At 40.8% G+C, this 21,040-nt stretch overlaps 1 protein-coding gene across 1 annotated transcript in view; it reads left to right on the top strand.

Annotated features, from left to right (window-relative positions):
* The window catches only part of grin3ba (glutamate receptor, ionotropic, N-methyl-D-aspartate 3Ba), a 71,197-nt gene extending 54,488 nt beyond the window's left edge, over positions 1-16,709 (top strand). The window contains exons 9-12 of the mRNA XM_042388217.1: positions 9,576-9,727; positions 11,118-11,282; positions 12,760-12,827; positions 13,411-16,709. Of these exons, the coding sequence (XP_042244151.1) occupies positions 9,576-9,727; positions 11,118-11,282; positions 12,760-12,827; positions 13,411-14,389 (1,364 nt within the window). The 3' untranslated portion in view covers positions 14,390-16,709. The remainder of the gene's footprint in view (positions 1-9,575; positions 9,728-11,117; positions 11,283-12,759; positions 12,828-13,410) is intronic.
* Positions 16,710-21,040: the final 4,331 nt, after the last annotated feature.

Raw genomic sequence — 21,040 nt, 5'->3', positions numbered from 1 at the left:
AAGTCATGTTTTTGATACATGCATTAATACTTTCTGATGTGAACCTACACTTTTAGATCTGTGAATGTTTTTAGTGTTCAATCTTTCTAGTATTCAGCACTGATCTGAACTTGTATCACATTATAAGCTTTGTGCTACTTTATATATTTCTGTATAGTAAGAAAACACATAGGAAACACGTGTAAATCATGTGATATGTTGTCTGTTTTTGATGAGAACATAAATTTGTTGTCACAATAGAACAGTACTATAAATTTGAATTTCACTTTGTTGGTAAAATGACACATTTGATCCACTCCATGGCTAAAATGAGCACTTCTTTGTTTAGAGACATTATGTATATGCTAAATGTCTTTGAAGAAGTAGCCTTTTCACCACTCAGGGGTTTTTGTTTTTGAAAGCAAATTGTTTTATTGGCATATAAAATTGCCCCCCACCCCTCAGATTTCATCAGGTGGGGGACAATGATATAGTTTGATGCGGTTTGTTGTGAGATTCCATGTTGGTTTTCCTCCTGTCCTCCAATTTTTTGAGTCACCGGCCGCCACTGGTATATAGTATATACACCTTGAAGCATGCACATCTACACACACGCACATGTATACAGAAATATACTGCAGAGTCACATGCTCACACACACATTCAGAGAGGAGATCAAATACTGTAGTTAGTTACATGACTGACAGAATAACACAGAGATCTACTGCATGAACTTAGAACACTGCAGGGTAAAAGTACTCAACCATCTATTATTAATAACAATGCCCAGTCAGAACATTTTGGACTAACTGCAACACAATCATGAAGATTGATATATAGACAAATCCACCACCAGTCAGAAAACAGTTAATTAGCCACACAGGGGGTTAATCATATTCAAGTTTTTGTATATTGCTACATGAATGTGTGTGTATGAGTGGCGACTAACGTCTTTGTGAAACCTGGTATGTGTTCTAGTGATATTCTTTAAGGAAATTATTTTCCTTTTAGACTTGAAAAGGTAGGACATTTTTCCAAAGAAAGGTAATTGTTTTTCCTTCTATCTAAAAATCACCATATGAACCACGGCATCGAGCCAAGAAGCTTGCAACAAACATTTTACACTGCTATCATGCTTTCATCTTTAACAAATAACGATAAGTTACAGGTACCAAATCATGTTTATTAATAAAGTAGTTAATTGTTTTACGTGATCATTTAAGACAGATCTATATTATTATGATTAGTTACAGCAGTAATTATAGTAGCAGTAGAAGTAGTAGTTGTAGTAGTATCCTTTGCAGTGTTATGTTTGTGCTACATATTTATAAAAGCCTGGTGCACACTTTCATCGAGGTAAATAAAGGTCCCAGCCATTATTACCAGTTTTACAGTATTCTAGTCACATGCCGTCTGCACATATACACCCTCTGAAGGTGACTTTGAAGTGAAATTTCCACCGGCAGAACACATTTATTTAATGTATCAAGCATTTAACCTCTAACCCAAACCCAGCTTAGTCATGGGAAGGTTTTTACAGGTATAGAATTAGAGTGTGCTCATGCATGGCCACAGACTTACATTTATGTGCATGCATATATACATCTGTGTGTGTGTCCTTTTCCTTGTGTATTTGTTTCAGCTCATCCTTTTCTTTTCTCCTCCTATCACTGAACACAGGCATAAAGATATACAGACAGTGAATAGATACTAACAATGGTGCCACATGGGACCAAACGCTAACTTTGATACCAATTCTCTGTCAGTCAAAAGACCCCCCTCCGACATTACCTACTCACTCTACAAATCTTGTTCACTGGAGATTATCTACTGCTTCCTTCACTGCATAAGACAAAAAGAGACAAGAGACATCGCTGTGGCATTACTTATGATTGTTAGGACGAGAAAGCAGGTCTTATTGGTATGTGGAACGGGTCAGTTCAACCACCATTTGATTCATTGTCAACATGAAAAAGGTAGATGAAGAATCCACGTTGCCTTGGGTAGCTATTTATTCCCACAGTCTCTGTGAGGTGGGATGGGATGGGAGTGAATAACTCAATCAGTCTGAACGCTAGTGGAAGAAAGAGCAGGAAATGGCTCAGACAGGAAATGTGAGGGCGGAAAAAACATAGGAAGAGGAGAGGAGATGGGGGGAAAAAAAGAGAAGGCATTATATGAGATTCGATGAAGTAAGTAAGAGCAAGAACAACAAAGGTAAAGACGGGAAGGGCCAGCGGGGGAGGTGAGGGGAGGTGGGAGTTGAGCACAAGAAAGAGATAGAGGGCTTTCATTTGCCCACTGCCAGTTTGCGCCTTTCTGCACAGCGAGTGATAAAAGAGCCAGCCAACAGAGTCCCCTAATCAAGACAAACCTTCACCCCAAGCAGATGGAGTGAGGGAGGGGGAGAAAGGACAGAGAGAGAGAGAGAGAAAGGATAGAGGGAAGAAAGAGAGGAAGTGCTATTTGGTCCATATGAGGATGCAGGCAGGATTTATAGTGGTTTGTGGTCAGGAGATATAGAAAGATGAAGGAATTGGGTCTCTGGAGTCGCTGCAGGCAAGGTGCTCTGAAATCTTCAGGCTACTTAAGTGGAGAGAGATGCGGGGGTGTCGCTGTGCATCTGTTTTCGCTGAGTGCTGTTGGGAGATGTTTACGACAGCCTAGACACACCCCATTAATAATATTGCCACTGAACATGCAGCCACTCAGTGCTTGTTTGTATGTGTGTGTGTACGTGTGTGTCCCTGTGTGCATAAGTGGTCTACACAAGCTCAGTCAAGCAGGACAGAACGCGTCTGAAGATCAGAATGAGTCTGGCAAGAGACTTTGTTGCCAGGGTGAGGCTGCTGTTGGTCGGGTAGCTCACGTCTGGATAGAGTGACGTACGGATGCCTCTGTCTGTTAATGTGTGTAGAGCGTGTATTGTATGTGTAGAAATGTGGGTATAAGAGTTTAATTCCAAAGTAAGGTTAAAAAAGCATATGCTTAATTCTTACAAAATGTACTGTTAAAAGTAAAACAAACTATAAGTTTCATTCATTTAGAATGCTTAAAGGCATACTGTGAAGGATTTGTGTGTTTCTGTTTGTAAACACAAACATTCAAAGTTGGCCCCTCTTCCCCGGCTCAGCGACACCAGAGCAAGCTGAGAGCAGAGCGAGAGATAGAGAGCAGCAGTGGTCGAGTGAGCTAGAGAGCGAATGAAGAGAGAGAGGCAGCGTTAGAGAACAAAGCAGTGAATCAGATAAATAAAATGTTATTTTCTGACTGTTTCACAGTGGTTACGTTCTAAAGCACAAATAAACATGCCCACACCTCAACACAATGCGTGTGTGTTTGTGTGTATGTATGTGTGTGTGTGTGTGTGTGTGTAGCTCAGCCACGTCCTCACTCAAACAGACACAGAGACCTGTTATCTTTATACATCCATGACAGAGACAGAGAGCAGGGGAGAGAGATGGAGACAGCGACGTAACCTGGTCGCTTCTCCACGAGTCCCGACCTCACACCCTGCACACTGTTATTGGCTGGGGACTATACACCCTAACCCAAAGGTTGATGCCCAACACAGCAAAATGTTAAGAAAATACAGGCAGAGGGCAGGGTCTCTGCAGATAAATACACTGCCACACACTTCTAGTAGGACATAAGTGATGATTGAGAGGGATTGTTTTTGTATGAGTCTATACATTGTTTTCTAGGAAAATCTTGCATAGAATACCTTTAATATAGATAAAATAGGGCAGGATATTAAAGTGAATTTAACAATGAATCTCTTACCAACCTAAATTTGCTCATAATTTTACAAAAAAAACCATATGTTTTCAATAAATGTCTATTGTATAAACTAACAAAAGCTACAACACATAGTAACATCTATCATCAATCAGCCAACAGCCCAGTGTCTTAAACTCATCAAACTTTAATTGAATAGGACAGACACAAGTGCGGAAGCACATTGCATTCACCAAAAAAAAAGCCTTATCTCATAATTGACTTCCTATCTTATAATTATGAGTAAAGATCACATAATTTCTAAAAAAAATATAGTATTATCTTCTTGTAATTATGAGTTCACTGATCTTATAATTACAGTACGAGGAAAAGGTTAAAATGGTAAGCAATCATTGCTATTTTAGAAAGCAAGGGCATGATGGAGCAACCTGATTTAATTCGCTTTCATTTCCTCCTTGGTCTCAGACAGTGGGAGATATAAATGTAATGGCATAACGTGGATGGTATTATTATTGGTGTGGTATTCTATGCCTTGAGTGAGTAATCAATTAGATGTCCTGTAATGCTGTTATATTGAGGTTGATATATTGACAGACTTGACAGTTTTCAAAAGTCTACAAATGTATAAAGGGGACATATTATGCTTTTTGTGATTTTGTGTTATTTATATACTGTTATGATGTCTGATATCTATGCTTAACACGGTCAAAGTTCCAAAACTTGAGGTTAATGTATGTAGGAATGCTCCCTGCAAGTCAAAAGTCCAGGCTTCAACCTACTCTGAACGCTTCATATGTGATGGTTTTTCTATCTTGTCAGCTCATTGCACATGCCCATAAACGGCCATCCGTTCCATAGCTTTTGTTGCTAAGGTTGTTGCTAAGCAGTGGTGAACTCAGAGGGACAGGGTCGAAAAAATATAAAGGGCACCTGATACATTCAATGGACCCCCATCAACGATTCATGAACAGAGAACAACAATTCATGTTGAGTAAAAAAAAAAAAAAAAAGGCTACATCCCCTATTGAGATGAACATTTCATAGGGTTACTCAAAAGGTTATCTTCCAGATTTCATAACAGTTTCATGACAGGATAAATTTTTAAAAATTTAACATGCTGAGGCACAGGTTTAAGTCCTACTGGGCATCCCATCTAATTGCTAATGGCTTATGCAAACTTTGTCTCTCTCATCTCCTCCCTTGCTGCCTCCTCCCTTTGTATTGTCTTCAATTTTCTGTCTCTTCTTGGCATTCTGCAATCACAAGGTAACCCAATGCTAATCTACCTCTCCACAAGTGCAAGTTATTCCAAGCTAAAGGGTTGTCATTTTGAATAAAGAGTACTCAGTGATTCCTTAAAGATTTTACTTCACCTCAAGGTTGATTTCCAGTTTGTACCAAATATTTAGTATAGAGATAGCTACTATCCATCTAGCAATTGTTTAGCATGTTATACAGCTCTGGATAGGCCTAAACAAAAAAACAACTTAGAAAATACAATCGACATACATAAGTAATGCATCCTTAATAACATTAACTTGTTTCAATTGCAAAAAATCCTTGCTATGTGGCCTGCCTTACAAACTGTTGTAGTATCAAGGTTACAGCTTAGACTGCACTGACCCAAACAATCTAAGGGGGGTGTGACTGAGCAAACTAGTGAGCAGTACTGTGCTAAAATCAACTGAATGAAATAATGTCAGCTACAATAACTATGTTCTTAAGGGTGCTTTATTTTTCTAATGGTCGGGCTGCATAAAGGATACATTCATTTCTATCATAATGACCAGTTTACTCCATCATAGGGGCATCTTATAGGGTATCTCATGTTCTTCATTGGAAGAGCACTTCACCATGTTTTTCTCCCATACAGTGTACGCTAGGCACTTTTTTCATTGAAATGGCACCCAATGCTGCCCTTCCGTATGTTAGGCTTAGGGGAACCTAAATGGCACCTCTTCCTTTCATTAGAAGGGCACTCATACAGAACCTCCACCTCATCCCATTACAGCAGCATAGGGCACTGCATTACATGTTCTTCATTTCATTCACTCCAGGTCCTCCAGTGTTGCTAAGGTTGTTGCTAAGGTTTTTCCATTCGCTGTTATCATTGTCCACTCATGTGTTTCAGAAGTTGACATTTTGAGAAAAAGTAGTGAAATCCTGGTTTGTTGCGTGGTTTGTTGACATGGCCTGTGGAGCCGGAGGAAGTCTCCCAAGTCTCCCTCAGAACAGAGTGGTCTCCTCAGAAGGGGAGCCTTAAAGGGACAGGAGCTAAAATGGCCTGTTTCAGAAAAAGTCTGGGTTGAGGAGCTACGTAAAGGGTCAGTATAAGATAAATAAGGAGTTTTTTTTAACTGTAAGTCATGCAAAGATATTCCAGTAGAGCCCCAGATTAAAAATATAGACCTCTAAATGTGCATCATGTCCCCATTAAATATCTCCCTAAGAGTCTGCAACCACACTAGTGGTGCATCTAGCTTTAAGCTAGCTAACATGAGCAGGCCAACATGTTGACATTAAGCAGATAAAATGTTTATCATGGTCACCATCCTAGTTTAGCATGAAATAAAAAATAAAATGTGCTAATTAGCACTAAACACAAACTACAGCTGAGACCTCTTGGCCACATTTGATTTTTTTGTTGTTGTTTTTTTTATTACGGTACATAAAGACCAAAAGATCTTTGGTTACAAAACAGTTACTGGGTGGGATGTGTTTCTTTTAAAAAAAAACAAAAAAAACAAAAAAAACGGTACCAACAATTTTACAAAGTGTTTACAAGTTCTTTGGAATAAAGCTTGATGTGCATGGGTGTGGCTAAGTGAGTAGGTGTGTGGGGGACTTGAATGACAGCTTTGGGGCTTGAAGCCTGTGAAAGAATATGTGAATGTCTAAGGGGAAGAATCAAAACAAATGACAAGTGGCTGCCCACTTGTATTTCCCTCTTTGACTGAGTGCTCTAAAGAAATGGGGATGGAGATCGGCTGATGACAGAAAAATGCTGTCTGTCTGGTGGATAAAAAAAAGAAAGACGAGGAAGACGTGCTGAGACAAAGCAATGGGCTTGGGAGAGAAGCTGCAAGATAAAGAGAAGAATGGAGTGAGGCAGAAATTGAACAAAAGTGAAGGGATGACAGAGATAAGGAGCGGACTAAATGAAGAAGAGAGTGGCGGCAATGGTGGGAGAGAAATGTCCTCGGACAGAGAGAGGGGAGGGATAAGAGGGAAGACTGAGGGGAGAGGGGAAGCAACAGAGGAGGAAAAGGAAGAGGAAGGGGAGGGTAAAGGAGGGCAAGAGCAAAGGGATGGAAACTTAGACAGTCTTTGTCATGTGGGAAGCAGAGTGTGACAGTTATGTGAACCTTCGCTATTCTCTGTTTCTGTCTGCAACCCCCATCAGGCTCACACACCTTGACAGCCCCAACATAGACAAACACACACACACAAACAGCTGCCAGGTCCAGAACAATCTCACACACACACACACACACACACACTGTTGGCATGTCTGTGTATTTGACTGCAGTACAGATGAAATGAAACAAACAACCCCAGGAGGTCATGTATAGCAATAAATTTCCAAGAAGGTCTTTTTATTTTAAGCCGAGGAACAGATTTCTTTCCATTTGTATCTGCGGAAATGTGGGCTGTAATGCTAAACAGATGCCGTTTCAAAGTCTGGGCAGGGTAGGGCAACATATCTCTCCAGCTTTCAAGTTGTGTAACGATACAAGAATGTGCTGCTTTTTGCATTAAAGCAATGGACAGTGGTGGGAAAAAGTATTTAAATCTGTTGCTTAATTAAAAATATTACTGTTATATCATGGTTTGAGGAACATGATAAAGAGTTCAAGGTGTTGCCTTGGCCTCCAAATTCCCCAGATCTCAATCTGATTAAGTATCTGTAGGATGTGCTGGAAATCCATGGAGGCCCCACCTCGCAACTTACAGGACTTAAAGGATCTGCCACTAATGTCTTGGTGCTAGATAGCAGAGGACACTTTCAGAGGTCTTGAGGAGTCCATGAGTGTAAAGTGAGTCTGGAGTAGATGATCTGCGTCACGGACTATGATGAGTGTTTTGCAGTTGACAATCTAGAAATGGGGTCAGGGCAGGTGAGAAGTAGAAGGTCCAATCATTGTTGATGTGGTGGGTGATTCTTGTGGAAGCGTGGTGACAAAACAGATATCGTAGCTGGAGAAGGATGGTGTTCCCCTCTTTTTTTTTATTATTTTTAAAGTATTTCTCATGAAACTGCCAGTAAAAATGGAATAAAACATATAATACAGGTTGATGGCTGAACCAGCATCATGGGTCATGTACTTCTTAATATCCTTCAGGGGAGCCTTTTTGAAAGCACAGACAGAAATGTAATAAAGTCTAACAAAATAAAAATAATAAAGGAAAAAGGAAAGGAAAAATAGAAACAAGTGACATTAATTGAGAATGAAGGAAGGGAGTATGGTGTACAAGTGAGAATACAGTAATAAAAAGCTTCTTTGTAGAAAGTTACATAACAAAAGATACATGGACTTTGGCATTTCTATGTCTAAATCTTGCAGTACAACCAAAGGTCCAGGAGGTTGTGTTGGACCTAGTGTTTGTATTCACATATAAGTGATTTACAATACAATAATAAATCACCTCGTGGTGAGCATAGCCATGTGACAGCAACTTTGGGGAATGTAACTGTCTGTACGAAGCACAGTCAGGTAATGTATGAGCATATTTGCATCCTATCCCTAATGAAGCGAGTCTAAAGATTAGAATCAGACTTGATCCTATTCCACCACTTAAGTCAGGATCAGTCCAAACTGACAGGACTTGGAAAATGGGCATGACAATTTGTCATTCTGTATCACTTCATAGTGGTCATAGATGTTGACATTGATCCTAGAAGTCTATCTCCATGTATTTCTCTCTCAATAACAATTCTAATACCTCAGTTCTGGGTATATTTTAGCTCTGATTCAATACTAGTTTTTCCCAGATTTAAAATCTGTAAACGCCACTCATAGAATAATTTCCATATAATGTAACATGAGGCCAGGGATTTCACTAAAACTGAGTTGGCAGCCTGCTGTAACAGAATAAATGTATCTAATAGAGGAATCACTTTATCTTTATAAGGACATTGACAAAGAAACTGTATCATGTCCAAGGGTCACATTTGGTCAATACCTGACCTACTTAAGGACCGCATAGGCCCTGGTACTGATCCGGTGTATCGGATCAGTGCATCCCTGCTCTAGCCCCTCCTACCCTTTCGCCTTGCACTTCATGCAGGTCATGCTAACATTTGTTGGGGTCGGACAGGGGGTAGGGCTGTTTCACATGCCATGGCAGGACCATAATCTTCTACTGACAGTGATTATCTGTAAAGATATAATTGTTGTCTAGTCCAATCCTGCCGTAAGATTTTCCCACAATGCTGTAGTGAGAAGCTTCTCAGACAGCAGCTGTAATTATGGAAAGTGATAAAAGAGGGAAAAGACAACTCGATATGAGAACTTGATCCTCTATGTATTCTGTATCACAAGGGACGCCCGCACCAGCTTTAGCAGTTCAGTGATTTGTTTACCAACACAAATACTAAACCAGAAAAATGTATTTGCACTGTATTTGCTCTGTACTTGGCAAAAAAGTGGTTGATCCTGATTCCAATTGAAGCCTGGTAAACCCGTAAATCTCCTTTTTTCCAGAGGGCATCTGCCCTTTGGCTAACTACAACTGGCTTGCTGTGATTTTCAACACAAAAACACGAAGTTAGACATTATCCTCCTCTTCAAGCTGTTGCTCTAAGCTCTGTTACCTATAGCATATGTGTTAACAAATGTGTATGTCTCCTCTTCCAGGCTACGGTATCGGCCTGCCCCAGGGCTCTCCTTTAACCCGTAACGTGTCGGAGTTTGTGAGTCGCTACAAGTCAGATGGCTTCATGGACATGCTACATGACAAATGGTATAAGGTTGTGCCTTGCGGGAAGCGAGTCTTTGCAGTCACTGAGGTAAGTCATTGGTGGAAGAGTTTGTTCATTTATTGTGTACGTGTATTGTGTGTAAAGCGAAGCCTTCTGCCGCTGTACTCCTATAAATGAGTCTCCCTTTGGGACACAGACAGGATTGCCTGCCAGCTAAGCACACATACACTGACAGACACATTTACGCACACACACACACACACACACACAATGACAAAGACATACAATCACATAAACTCAGTCCTATTTACCAGCCTTAACTGGAGTTTCCGGCACGTACTGTCTGAGTGTCGATACTTGTGCATCTTGTGCGTGCAACAGAAGAGCACTCTCAGCTCTTGCCCTACCTTTTTCTTTCAACTCTTTTTAAAGAACTGGAAATCAGAGCCCACTGTCTGTATCTATATCTCTTGGCCATCCCTTTTAAGTCCCACTTGAATAAAGTTGAATCATATTATAGCAACAAATGCAATTACACGGTCATAGGTTTCTCCAGTGAAATGAAAACCTTAACTTCACCCTGCATCAGGAAGTTATTACTATTCCTCCCATTTGAAGCATGGAAATTGGGCTACTCTCAAACAATGTGGGCGTTAGTGTGATCTTGCCCTCTGGATTGGGAGCAAAAGGAGGTCAGTGTTGTCACTGATGAATTTGTCGAGTCAGCACGGGGCTAATTGCCATCAGAGGCAGTGCAGAAATGAGCTGGGTGAAGGAAACATGATTAGAGCGTATTGGAAAGGCTGGGTACTGTCTCTTCCACTTCCTCCAGGCCCATCAAAGTCTCATAAGAGATAGACGTTGTGTCAGAGGGGTTGTGGCCGAACCAATGGGAACAAACTGCTCTTGAATTAACCATCGGCTCTTCTTACCATCTCCCTGCTAAGCGCTGTTTCTTTCTATTACTCTCAGTTTTGCTTTGCCCCGCAGCTCTTTAGGCTTACTCCCGCCCCTGCCTCTCTTCTCCACATCCTTTTCTTCCCAAACATGTCTTTTACGCTGTTCCCCTCTCCTCTCTTTATTTCTATTCTTATGGGCTTACACAGCCAAACTAGATAAACAACAGCTGAATATCAATTGCACACTCACAAAAAGTGGTCTAAATGGTAATTATGTAAATATAAATCATCAATCTCTTTATTTCCCCTTCTGTCAGCTAAGTCTTTACTAATCTGTGTCACTCCCACAACCTCTCTCTCTCTCTCTCTCTCTCTCTCTCTCTCTCTCTCTCTCTCTCTCTCTCTCTCTCTCTCTCTCTCTCTCTCTCTCTCTCTCTCTCTCTCTCTCTCTCTCTCTCTCTCTCTCTCTCTCTCTCTCTCTCTCTCTCTCTCTCTCTCTCTCTCTCTCTCTCTCTCTCTCTCTCTCTCTCTCTCTCTCTCTCTCTTCGCGTGTGTGTGTGTCGACACTGCCCCCTCAGACTCTACAGATGGGAATCCAGCATTTTTCAGGTCTGTTTGTGCTGCTGTGTATGGGGGTGGGTGGAGCCTTGCTGACCTTGGCAGGTGAACACACCTTCTATCACCTGGTCATCCCTCGCCTCCGGCGCACACATACACTGCAGTACTGGCTACACACCAGCCAGGTGAGTAAACACACACACACACACACAATGAGAGAGACAGTGCATAGTGCTGGATGTGTCTTGTATGCAGGTGCACTTCCCACACACTTGCAAAGTCTGTCACATGCACAAGCACACACAAAGATGCTTCACAAACACAGATTTCAATCCGCGCGTTCGCTACAAGTGTATGCGTACACGCACATGAGCACAATCACACTCTCACACAATCTGCTGAAAGTAAGAAGCCTTCACCCCCCTGTGTTCACTCTTTTCTTGAAGGTAACTTACGCCCTCTACTGTTAGAAACTCATCATGGCATAAATATCTCTGTCAAAACTGAGTAATATCATGTTTTATAGGGCACGTTCCAATTAAACAGTTTTGATTTTAAGCTCAGTGTATTGATAAATCAATTCAAATTTTAATTAGTTAAATATTTAATGCTCTAAATGTGCTCTATAAACAAGTTAACTTCGCTTACTAATTTAAAATATTGTCAAATACATTAAGTGCTCCCATCAGCAGTGATTTATAATCAGTTTATGACCACTCTTATGCAACAGTGTGTTTTTTTCTCTTTAATATATTATGAGACAGAGGATTTATAAACCTCTTACGCAGATCATTAAAATGTACCTCCTCATTCAAAGTCCTATCTTTTATCATTTATTCCTCTATGCAAAATTAATGAAAAAATAAGCTATTTTTAATCATGATCTTTTTCAAATCTGTATATTTCGTTACAAATGGATACAAATACAGTGAATAAGATCTGCAGAAGCATTTTCTTTATCTGCAATTTGTTTGAGAATTGCTGTGTTTATGACAACACACACAACACTAAAGAAACCACGAATTGGGGATTTAAAGGTCATGTTTTGTTTTTTTATGAAACTCGAGCCATTACCAAATGAGATGCCTGTGGCGATATTTTTGAGTGAATAATGGAACTGGCAGTGTGAATATCAAGGCTGCTCACATTTGTTTGCTACATCTTCTAAAAGGGCAGCCACTCCTGGGCCGCCTCTAGTATTCATCACATTACCAGCTCAGCTATCTGAGAGAATGACATCTGTGTTAGCTCTTATCCAGAGTGAAAGTCTCCTGTTTCCTTTTGAACATCCTTTGACGTACTGTATATACACATTAGGAAAAATTAAAGCATAGTCATTCCATTTGACTTAAGAGGTTGTTTTTTTTTTGTTTCAGTGTAACCAGAACACTTCAAAAAGGTATTAACTGATACCTCAACCTCTCAATCAGACTTTTAAGCAGAAAAGAATAGTTTCTTACTGGATTACAAGCATTTGATCAAATTATTCAAAGGAACATCACAGCAGGATTTGTGAGTAATAGCTGTCACAGATGTCCTGAGCATCTGGGTTTAATAATGGCTCTCAGAAATGTATCATCTCTCCTGATTTATTTCAGAGATGATGAAGTGATGTCAAAATGTGCATTACTAATTAGTAGTTCTCTTCTTCTCCAATTCCAGAAAATTCACAGAGCTCTCCACACCACATACGAGGACGTAGGGAAGGAGCTGACCGGCCTCGACCAAAAGTAATGAAGTCACAGATTGATTTGTGTATCAATGACTTGTCACAGCCAGAATAAGCCGGTTGAAATGCATCGATATATTGTTCAGAATCAGTACATGAAGACATATTTCAGTATTCATGTCTGGCAGCATTTTACTCCTGTGCCACCTACACACCTGGCAGTATTTCAGGAAATATTCTTTTAAATACAAGTTATTTTATCTTGACACAGCGCATCACGTTGTCTCAATAATTGCTTAAAGTAAAATGTCAAAATCTGCCTCATTCTGATTCAAGAGACTACATCTAATTTGCAAAACAAGTCAATTTGTATTAGAAATGGATTTTCAGATTGTATTATTTATGTGGACCTTGAACAGACCTCTGATCCTTCTAATCAAGACAAAGAAACTTTTCTTTATTAAAGTCAGTCTTACTTTAAACAAGTCCAACACAATTTTAAATCTGAAATATAAAATAATCCCACTTAAATATATCTGCTTTTACAGTTTGCAGTTTACAGAAAAATGTATCCATGTGTACCGCTGTACTATGTATCTCACTGGATATATGTCCTTTGTTGTGATCTTCCTCTCTTTCACCAGCCCCTCCTCTTGTATCTCAGAGAACTGCACCCTACACAGGAAACAGCATCAGCCTCCTCCTCCATCTCCTCCCACATCCCTCCCTGCTTCCTCTACAGCTGGAGACACTGTCAACTCCTCCTCACCATCCCATGAGCCCAAGGAGAAACGTGTGCACTTTGACCTGGAAACCCTCCACAGCTACCGCCTGCGCACACACACCGCCTCAGTGCGCGGCAGGCCCGGGATGGTCGGCCGTCCCGGGCTCGGCCTCGGAGGGTTGGGGTTGGGCGGCTTCGGGAGTTTTACCTCTCCTACGCAGATAAGTCTCCACGCCAACGGGGGCCCCGCCTCAACACTGGCTTCTACAGGCTTAGTGCTCTCACCTCTGGGGAGCAGGGCCGCTCAGACCAGCCTCTGGGAGGGGGAGCTCCAGGAGCTGCAGGGGAAGATCGAGACGTTCCGTACGCAGCTGAGAGAGGCTCTGGCCAGGAGAGCTGAGATCCAGAGCAGCCTGGAAAGAGAGAGGAGTGGAATTGTGCGAAGGGATACCAGTCTGGAAAGGGAAAGGGACAGACAGAGGATACAAACTATTAACACAGACAGAAGTAGCTCCACTCAGTCAAAACTCCCTGAGAGAGACAGGACCAGCCAACTGCAAACCCTGAATAATCAACAAACAGGGAGGGCTAACCAATCAGGCGGTCCTGGGACTCTAGAGCATGGAAGGAGCAGTCAATTAAACACAGTTAACAGTTTGGACAGAGGGAGAGCCCACCAATTACGCGCTGTTAATACTCTGACAGAAGAAAGGACTGTCCATTCACGCACCTCCACCAGTTTGGAGCGGAGTCGAGTCAACCAACCAGGTGCTGGAAACATAAGTGTCCAGTCACGGAACACTTCTAGCCTCGACAGACAAAAGGCTAATCTATCACGCACTCTGAACACTTTGGAGAGGACAAAAGCCAACCAATCAAGTGTAAGCAGCGGGACTTGATTGTCTTTCCGAGCCCCAGACGTGTAGGTTTGCAGAGGGAGTAGTACATTTGGTACTTGCATAGCCGCGGGAAGATGGCTTCAGTTAGAATGGTTTAAGTTTGAGGGGCTCTTGCTGAAAAATTACAGTATATGTTAACTCACACCATTACTTACTGCAACCTAATAATTTTCACACGAAATTGTTTCCACACTTGCTTAAAATTACTACTAAAAACCTTTAACTACAACATGAAAGCTGATAAAAATGTTTACATCATCCATGAAATCATAAATAAGCAATGTCATTTTGTGAAATGAAAAGCAAAAATGATTTCAGTATAACTTCACAAGATCACAAGATCAGCCGAATTGGAATGAGCCATGGGTAAATCTAGCCATGCTAAAATCACAGTGCTTATTGTGGAGACCAGTGGTTCACATGAGGAACCATGAACCACAGCTGTCTGACAAACAGAAGCCCGTCAGCTACATTAAAAGATGGCCTTTTTCATTGACTTAAAAAAAAAAAGCCTGCAAGCACATACAGACATCAGTGATAAGAGCACAGAAAAATCAAAGTTAGCCCAATGTGTAAAAAAACAGCAAACAAAACTATTTTAAAATGCACATGCAACACCCGAGTTAACAAAGTGCCAGAAGCAGGAGTTAAAGATGCAAAAAAATACAATATATCTGAAGTGATTCAAGTAATAATTTCCCAAAAATGTGAATGATATAGAAAAGAAGAAAACTGTGAAGAAAGAGTGTCTCAGTCCTCAACAATCTATTTAATTAATATCCCATGAAACTGAAAAAAAATGCCTTTTGTGTGTTGATACCTTGTATCCTTTTGTATATTGTATGCTGTCGTTATTTCCCCAATATAATCATAGCAAAATCCCGCTCTTCTCTCGGTGTCTTGCAAACTGAGCCATCCACAGACCCTTTGAGACCTTTTCAACTGTTATTTGATGGGTTCCACATACAAAAAAGGATGCTGAGGCAGAATTTGACAGGACTTTTATGAAAATTCATGTTAGTGGAAGAATGTTTGTTATACTGTCTGTAGTGGAATGGATCCAAGCCATGTGGACCCAAACACACACCTCCACCCCATGTTATGGCTGGTATAGTTAACTTAAAAGTTATCATGTCACTCAAACTGGTTTTTCCCCACACATTGTTACCTTGACTCACTGTCACCCTGAGCAAAGCATAGATCAACAATATATGATAAAATAATCATTTTAACTTGTTTATGTGGAGCCATGCATAAGTACTGGAAATATAGTCTCAAAGCCATTTCATGGGAGCTTTAATTATCAGATTAGCCCAAATTCCCAAAACACCTCTAAACATAAGGTGGTTTATTTCTTATAAACATTTGCACATCTGCACGGCCTGTGGCTCAAGCCACTAAACAAGTGCCATCAATTTGAAGGGATATAATATTCATGTTGAAATAACCGACAACATGAGTCTGGATACAGTGTTGAGACCACTGACTGCATCTTGCATGAGGGTAAAATTACAAGCCACTAGCACGCTGCAGATATGAGTGAGCTCTGATATGTGAGACCTCATGTTTTCGGTTTTCATAATTGTATTAACTAAAATAGATATATACTTTTACACTGCTTTCACTCAGACAAAGCATAATATTTTTGCATTCTACTAAAACAAAATAAAGTATGTTTCATGCTTCATATGTTAATATTTTTAAATATACAGTAATTTATTGTAATGAACAGAGGGGTCTCTCAGAGACTGACTGTACTGTTTAGTTATTAAGTCAACCACCAGAGGGAAGTGTATTCCTGCTTCCCGCGGCTATGGACACTGAAGAGTTTGTGGATTGCGGTTTTATTCTGGCAAAGTCACTGAAATATATAAATTTAAGCAATTGACTTATCAACAGTGACAGATGTAAGCTGCATCTTGCCCTGTTTGTGACCTTGGGAAATAAGGCCTTTATGAAATCACTCCAGCACTATACAATGCAATGTCACCGAATCCTATTGTGGTACTCAATCTTGTGTGAGTCTCTCAACACTTTAAAAAAGCATGTGTTGGCAATTTTGCTGTCCCACAGGCCTGAGATGCAGAGAAGTGATACCACTGAAACAGAACTTTAGGCTTTTATGATGGTACTGATGTACATTTAAACGTTTCAAACTTTACTGTGGTGTGAAGTGGTTGTGTTCACATGCCATGGTGTCTATGAGGAAAAAAAATATTTTAGGTCTTTATAGAGAAAGAGCTTGTGGTACTGGATATTTAAGCAAATACTTTTAAATTTACCCCTTATAAAAATTGTATCAGCATTTATTGAAATTTTATCATAATGATCATTCTCATGTTTTGAAATAAACATTTATATACTTATTCACTCGCACTTTTGATTGATTGATGATAGAAGGGATAATATACTGAATACTTGTCTTGTCTGAGTCACTTAGAGTATAGTCGTGATAGATTTCAGCCCCCTCAAACACGTTAAATCCATTAACCCACTAATTTCACTGCAAATGTGTATAGTCATTAAATCAAACGTTTTAATGCTTTTTAGGGTGTCATCAAAAATTGCCTCTTCTTAGAGGAGTCCAAAAACACCTTGCATCTCGGTCATATGCTCAAGAGCGTTAATATATCAACCTGTCAGCTCACCAACAGTGCCAAACAGAGCAGCAGCCTCAACTAAAAGTTTTATACTAGATAAGCTTTAATTGGAAAAGATTAACAGGTGTGGCGGGCAAGTCCAAATGCTTAGCAGAGACATAAAGGAACATGATACTTTATGCAACAAAAAAAGAGTTAATGATAATAATAATTAATTATAATAGTCATAATAATCAAAGAGCTAATAATCCAATTTTTTTCATAATTATTTTTCATATTTGCTACTGTGTTGTTGTATTTGTGTCGATATTATGTAGATTTTAGGAGAAACTTTTTGTTTTTTGGTTTGCTTCCCCACCCACACCTGTGACTTGTTAACGATTACTGCACATCCAGTACAGAAATGTTTTTAGCAGATCTGATGATCACACAGGGTTCAAACATCTGAATTTCTATCTCTTTTGAGCAATATACACTTAATGTGTACAACAACCTTTTTGACAAGAACGTTTATATTGAGTTTTGGGGGGATCCTCAGGAGATTCTTAATCTGTGTTTGTACTGATATTTCTCAATCTAACACTGTGGTAAACACAGTAAATCGGCTCCCTTGCTATTCCTGCTCACTAACTCTTATTTCCAGTTCAATAAACAATTTATTTGTAATATAGGTCCGGTCTCTCAAGAAACCACTTGACCAGACCAATTCAGTCTCCAGCAGCAAAAAAACTGAAGCACAGTTGGGTGCAATTTGCTGTTTACAAGCTCAATAACCTATATAGTGCAGCTTCAGAAAAATGAACATTCTCTGCTACACACAAACATTTTTGTACACACTGTATTGCACAGTAATGGAGGTGTATAACATTAACTCAAGTGAGAAAATCAAAACAGGCTCTAAGTCGACCTCAAAGACTTGGAGGTAGAAAAAGATTCTTAAAAATGGACAATTTAGGACTCTAGAGTCAAGTGCTACTGCAAAGTGAAAGGAATCCAGACTGCATAATCTTACATTGATATTTGTCTTGAATGAATAAATCCACACCTACTATAACACTCACTATAACAAAGTGTTATCATGGAGCACTTAAGCGATTGATTTATGTGGGATTTATGAATGATTATGGTGTTTATCTTGTCTGGAAATTGATAAAATGTTTGAACTCTTTAAGCCCCACTTCAATTACCTTATCACATTTTAACTTATTGAAGTCTATCTCACAAAGTGATATCTGAATCAGACACAGGCCAGGTCAAAGTGTAGGATTAAAGCACAAAGTGACAGACAGACAGGTGTTATTGTTTGATTTTGGTACAATCTGAGAGACCTTTAAGTGTTCATGAGGCCACTTAAAAGCCTACTCCACCCAAGAGCATAATGGTATTGTTTAACTTGTCATGTAATGACAGCTTTCAACCACACAGCGGCACTTGAAACCGTCCTTAAGCCCATGAATGTGGAGTGTAGAATGGAGACACCTGCAGAGAATTACTTCACATTATAGAGACTTTACTGAGCGTGATGGACACACACACTCATCTAATCATTGTGTGTGTGAGTGCGTGACTGTGTGTGTGTGTATCTGGCTCCTTTACATACGTACTGTATATATTTGTGAGAACAGTCAAACTTGACAATCACCCAATACCGCGGCGGCCTAGATAACATGGCTGAGCAAATTATTGTTACACATTTCATCTGCATTGATTTATAGTCTTGTATTTCATATTAACGGGGAATGTTTTATTAACCATATAATCATAGTATCATTAATCCTCTTTTAAAATATCATTTACTATCTATTGTACCACTGAAAACTGAGTACGTCTATGAAACCTGACACATGGTAAAGGGAGAATTGAAACTGATACCATGAAAGATTATTCTTCAGTACAAATGAGAGCTAACAGTGTGTGGGATGTTTGAAGAGGATGAGAGAGAGGCATGGGAGTAGCATGCTGATGATTTAGTGTCGGTGCATCGACCAGACTGTATAAAGTGAAGATAATCACACGGTGATAAAGCCAATTAATCACTCCTTCTCCGCACTCGCACATGGTTGGACTCTCCTTGATGTAATAAAGTAAACAATGGGCTCTTTGTCAGGTGTCTTCGGTGCTCTCTGGGTGCACTGGATGGGTTGTAAAAAAATCAATCAGAAACCAATCACAGTATTGTGTGGGCTTTCATAGATGGCTGGGTAAATGTGTCGACATGCGGAGTTCTACCTAACCGGGATGCTTTTGTGAAATAACATGTGATGTGTGTGTGTGTATTCCTGTGTACTTACCTTGCACTGCCTCAGCCTGGAGCTATATCTGCACATGCATGTAGTATGTGTGTCCCTGCATGTAGCCTTACCCCTCCATTAGCTATGCAAACATGCCATGTGCTGCATGTGTGAGTGTCTGCATGTGGGTGCACACATGCATAAATGTGTATTTCTGAATAGGGAGACGGTCGGCCTTTTGCTCAGATGAGTTAATTGGGTCACATGTGTGAACAGCAGTCAAGAAGAATTTTAATCAAACTTAAGAATCCCCAATGTACATCCACCCCCTGGCAATCAATTACCATCCAGCTGAGGTTAATGGTAAAGAGTGCTGATAGCGCATTTACTCTGAGTATTAAAGAAAATACAATTGTGATGATGTCTGCATCTCACAGGTCAAAAGGTGTGCTTATAATGATCAAAAATTCACCATGTTTGAGTGGAGTATCTAGTCTGTGGAAGAGAGAAAACAGTGTTGAACCACCTCCACCTCACATATCACTCTCCCACCCTCTCTGTATTGCTTTGTCTAGTAGGTAAATAGGAGCCAGGCATTGTGAGTGATGAGTTTATTAGCTCCTGCCAGCTGTGACCAACCCTTGGGTATTATTGGCGGGGTGGCGGTGTCGGTGTGTACGGGGCGGGGGCTCTGGGCAGGGCAGGGAATGAGGAGGGGAGCAGGAGGGGTGCAGGGGTGGGATTCTGAGACGAGGGAGTACCCCATGAGAACCAGAGAAACTCCCTGGCAACCGGAGACAGGATCAACACTAAATGGGGCGCCCCCATTCATCTAGCACTGAGCAGGGACACAGAGCCAAATGACTGAGATTGAGAGAAAAGAGAGGGAGGGTGGCGGTGTGGGTGCTCCTGTGTGCAAATATCTGAATGAGTGTAAAAGCATTGGAGACTGGTCAGCAGGGGACTTCCTGCTCTGCACCTCCTCATATTAGCCTGCAGGGATATTAACATACAGCACAGCCTGCAAGTCCCTGAATGTGTCTTAACACTTTTATACCAGTGATTGACACTGTAGAGAGAGGGGGAAACATATGAGCGCTAAATGGATGTTTAAGTTCAGTTTAACCCCCATTAAGAATTGATGACCGTGGGCGCAGGAGATGCAGTGTGGATCTCTTTCAGAAAACATCTTTTTACCACATGTACAAACGCACCTCAAACACAACACATACAATTACGGCCGAGACTTTGATGTTAATTGCCGCAGCGTCATCCACGGTGAGTCAGGGAGTCGCAGAGGTGTCTGTGAATCTGTGATTCTCACTGTGAATGTAGAGCTATTAAACGGTGCGTGCGCGCGTGTCCATGAGCCCCGCATCGGATCCTCCGGGGGGAATCCAAATGCACCACAGTGGTCAGACGCCTGCCACACCCTTCAAGAGTAAACAAAGGCAGGGACATCTGAGCATTCATCCCCCTGGAAAGATACAGGGTCAAGAACAATGAATCTGATGGTATTTATAGAAGCAAGGTGCGTGTTTTATAGAGAGCATCATAGAATATTTACAGTGAAATTGGCTCTTGCTTATAGATGAGAGGTTATCAGCAAAACTGCCCCCTCGCTTTTACGCACAGGGGTGCAGGCCGCGTTTACTCCACACACATACACACACACATACATTCCCAAATCTACCCCTTTGTCTTGGTCGCCTCACGGCGGTAGCCCCGAAACAGGAATTCAGCAGGGAAAGGAGGAGAGAAGTGTGTGTATGTGTGGACCAGACTGTCTCCTCCCCCCACCATAAGCGCACACACACACC

The sequence above is a fragment of the Thunnus maccoyii genome, chromosome 16 (assembly GCF_910596095.1).
Source record: "Thunnus maccoyii chromosome 16, fThuMac1.1, whole genome shotgun sequence".
Taxonomy (NCBI): domain Eukaryota; kingdom Metazoa; phylum Chordata; class Actinopteri; order Scombriformes; family Scombridae; genus Thunnus; species Thunnus maccoyii.
Note: the sequence above shows the minus strand (reverse complement) of the source record. Positions and strands in the feature narration are given on the sequence as shown.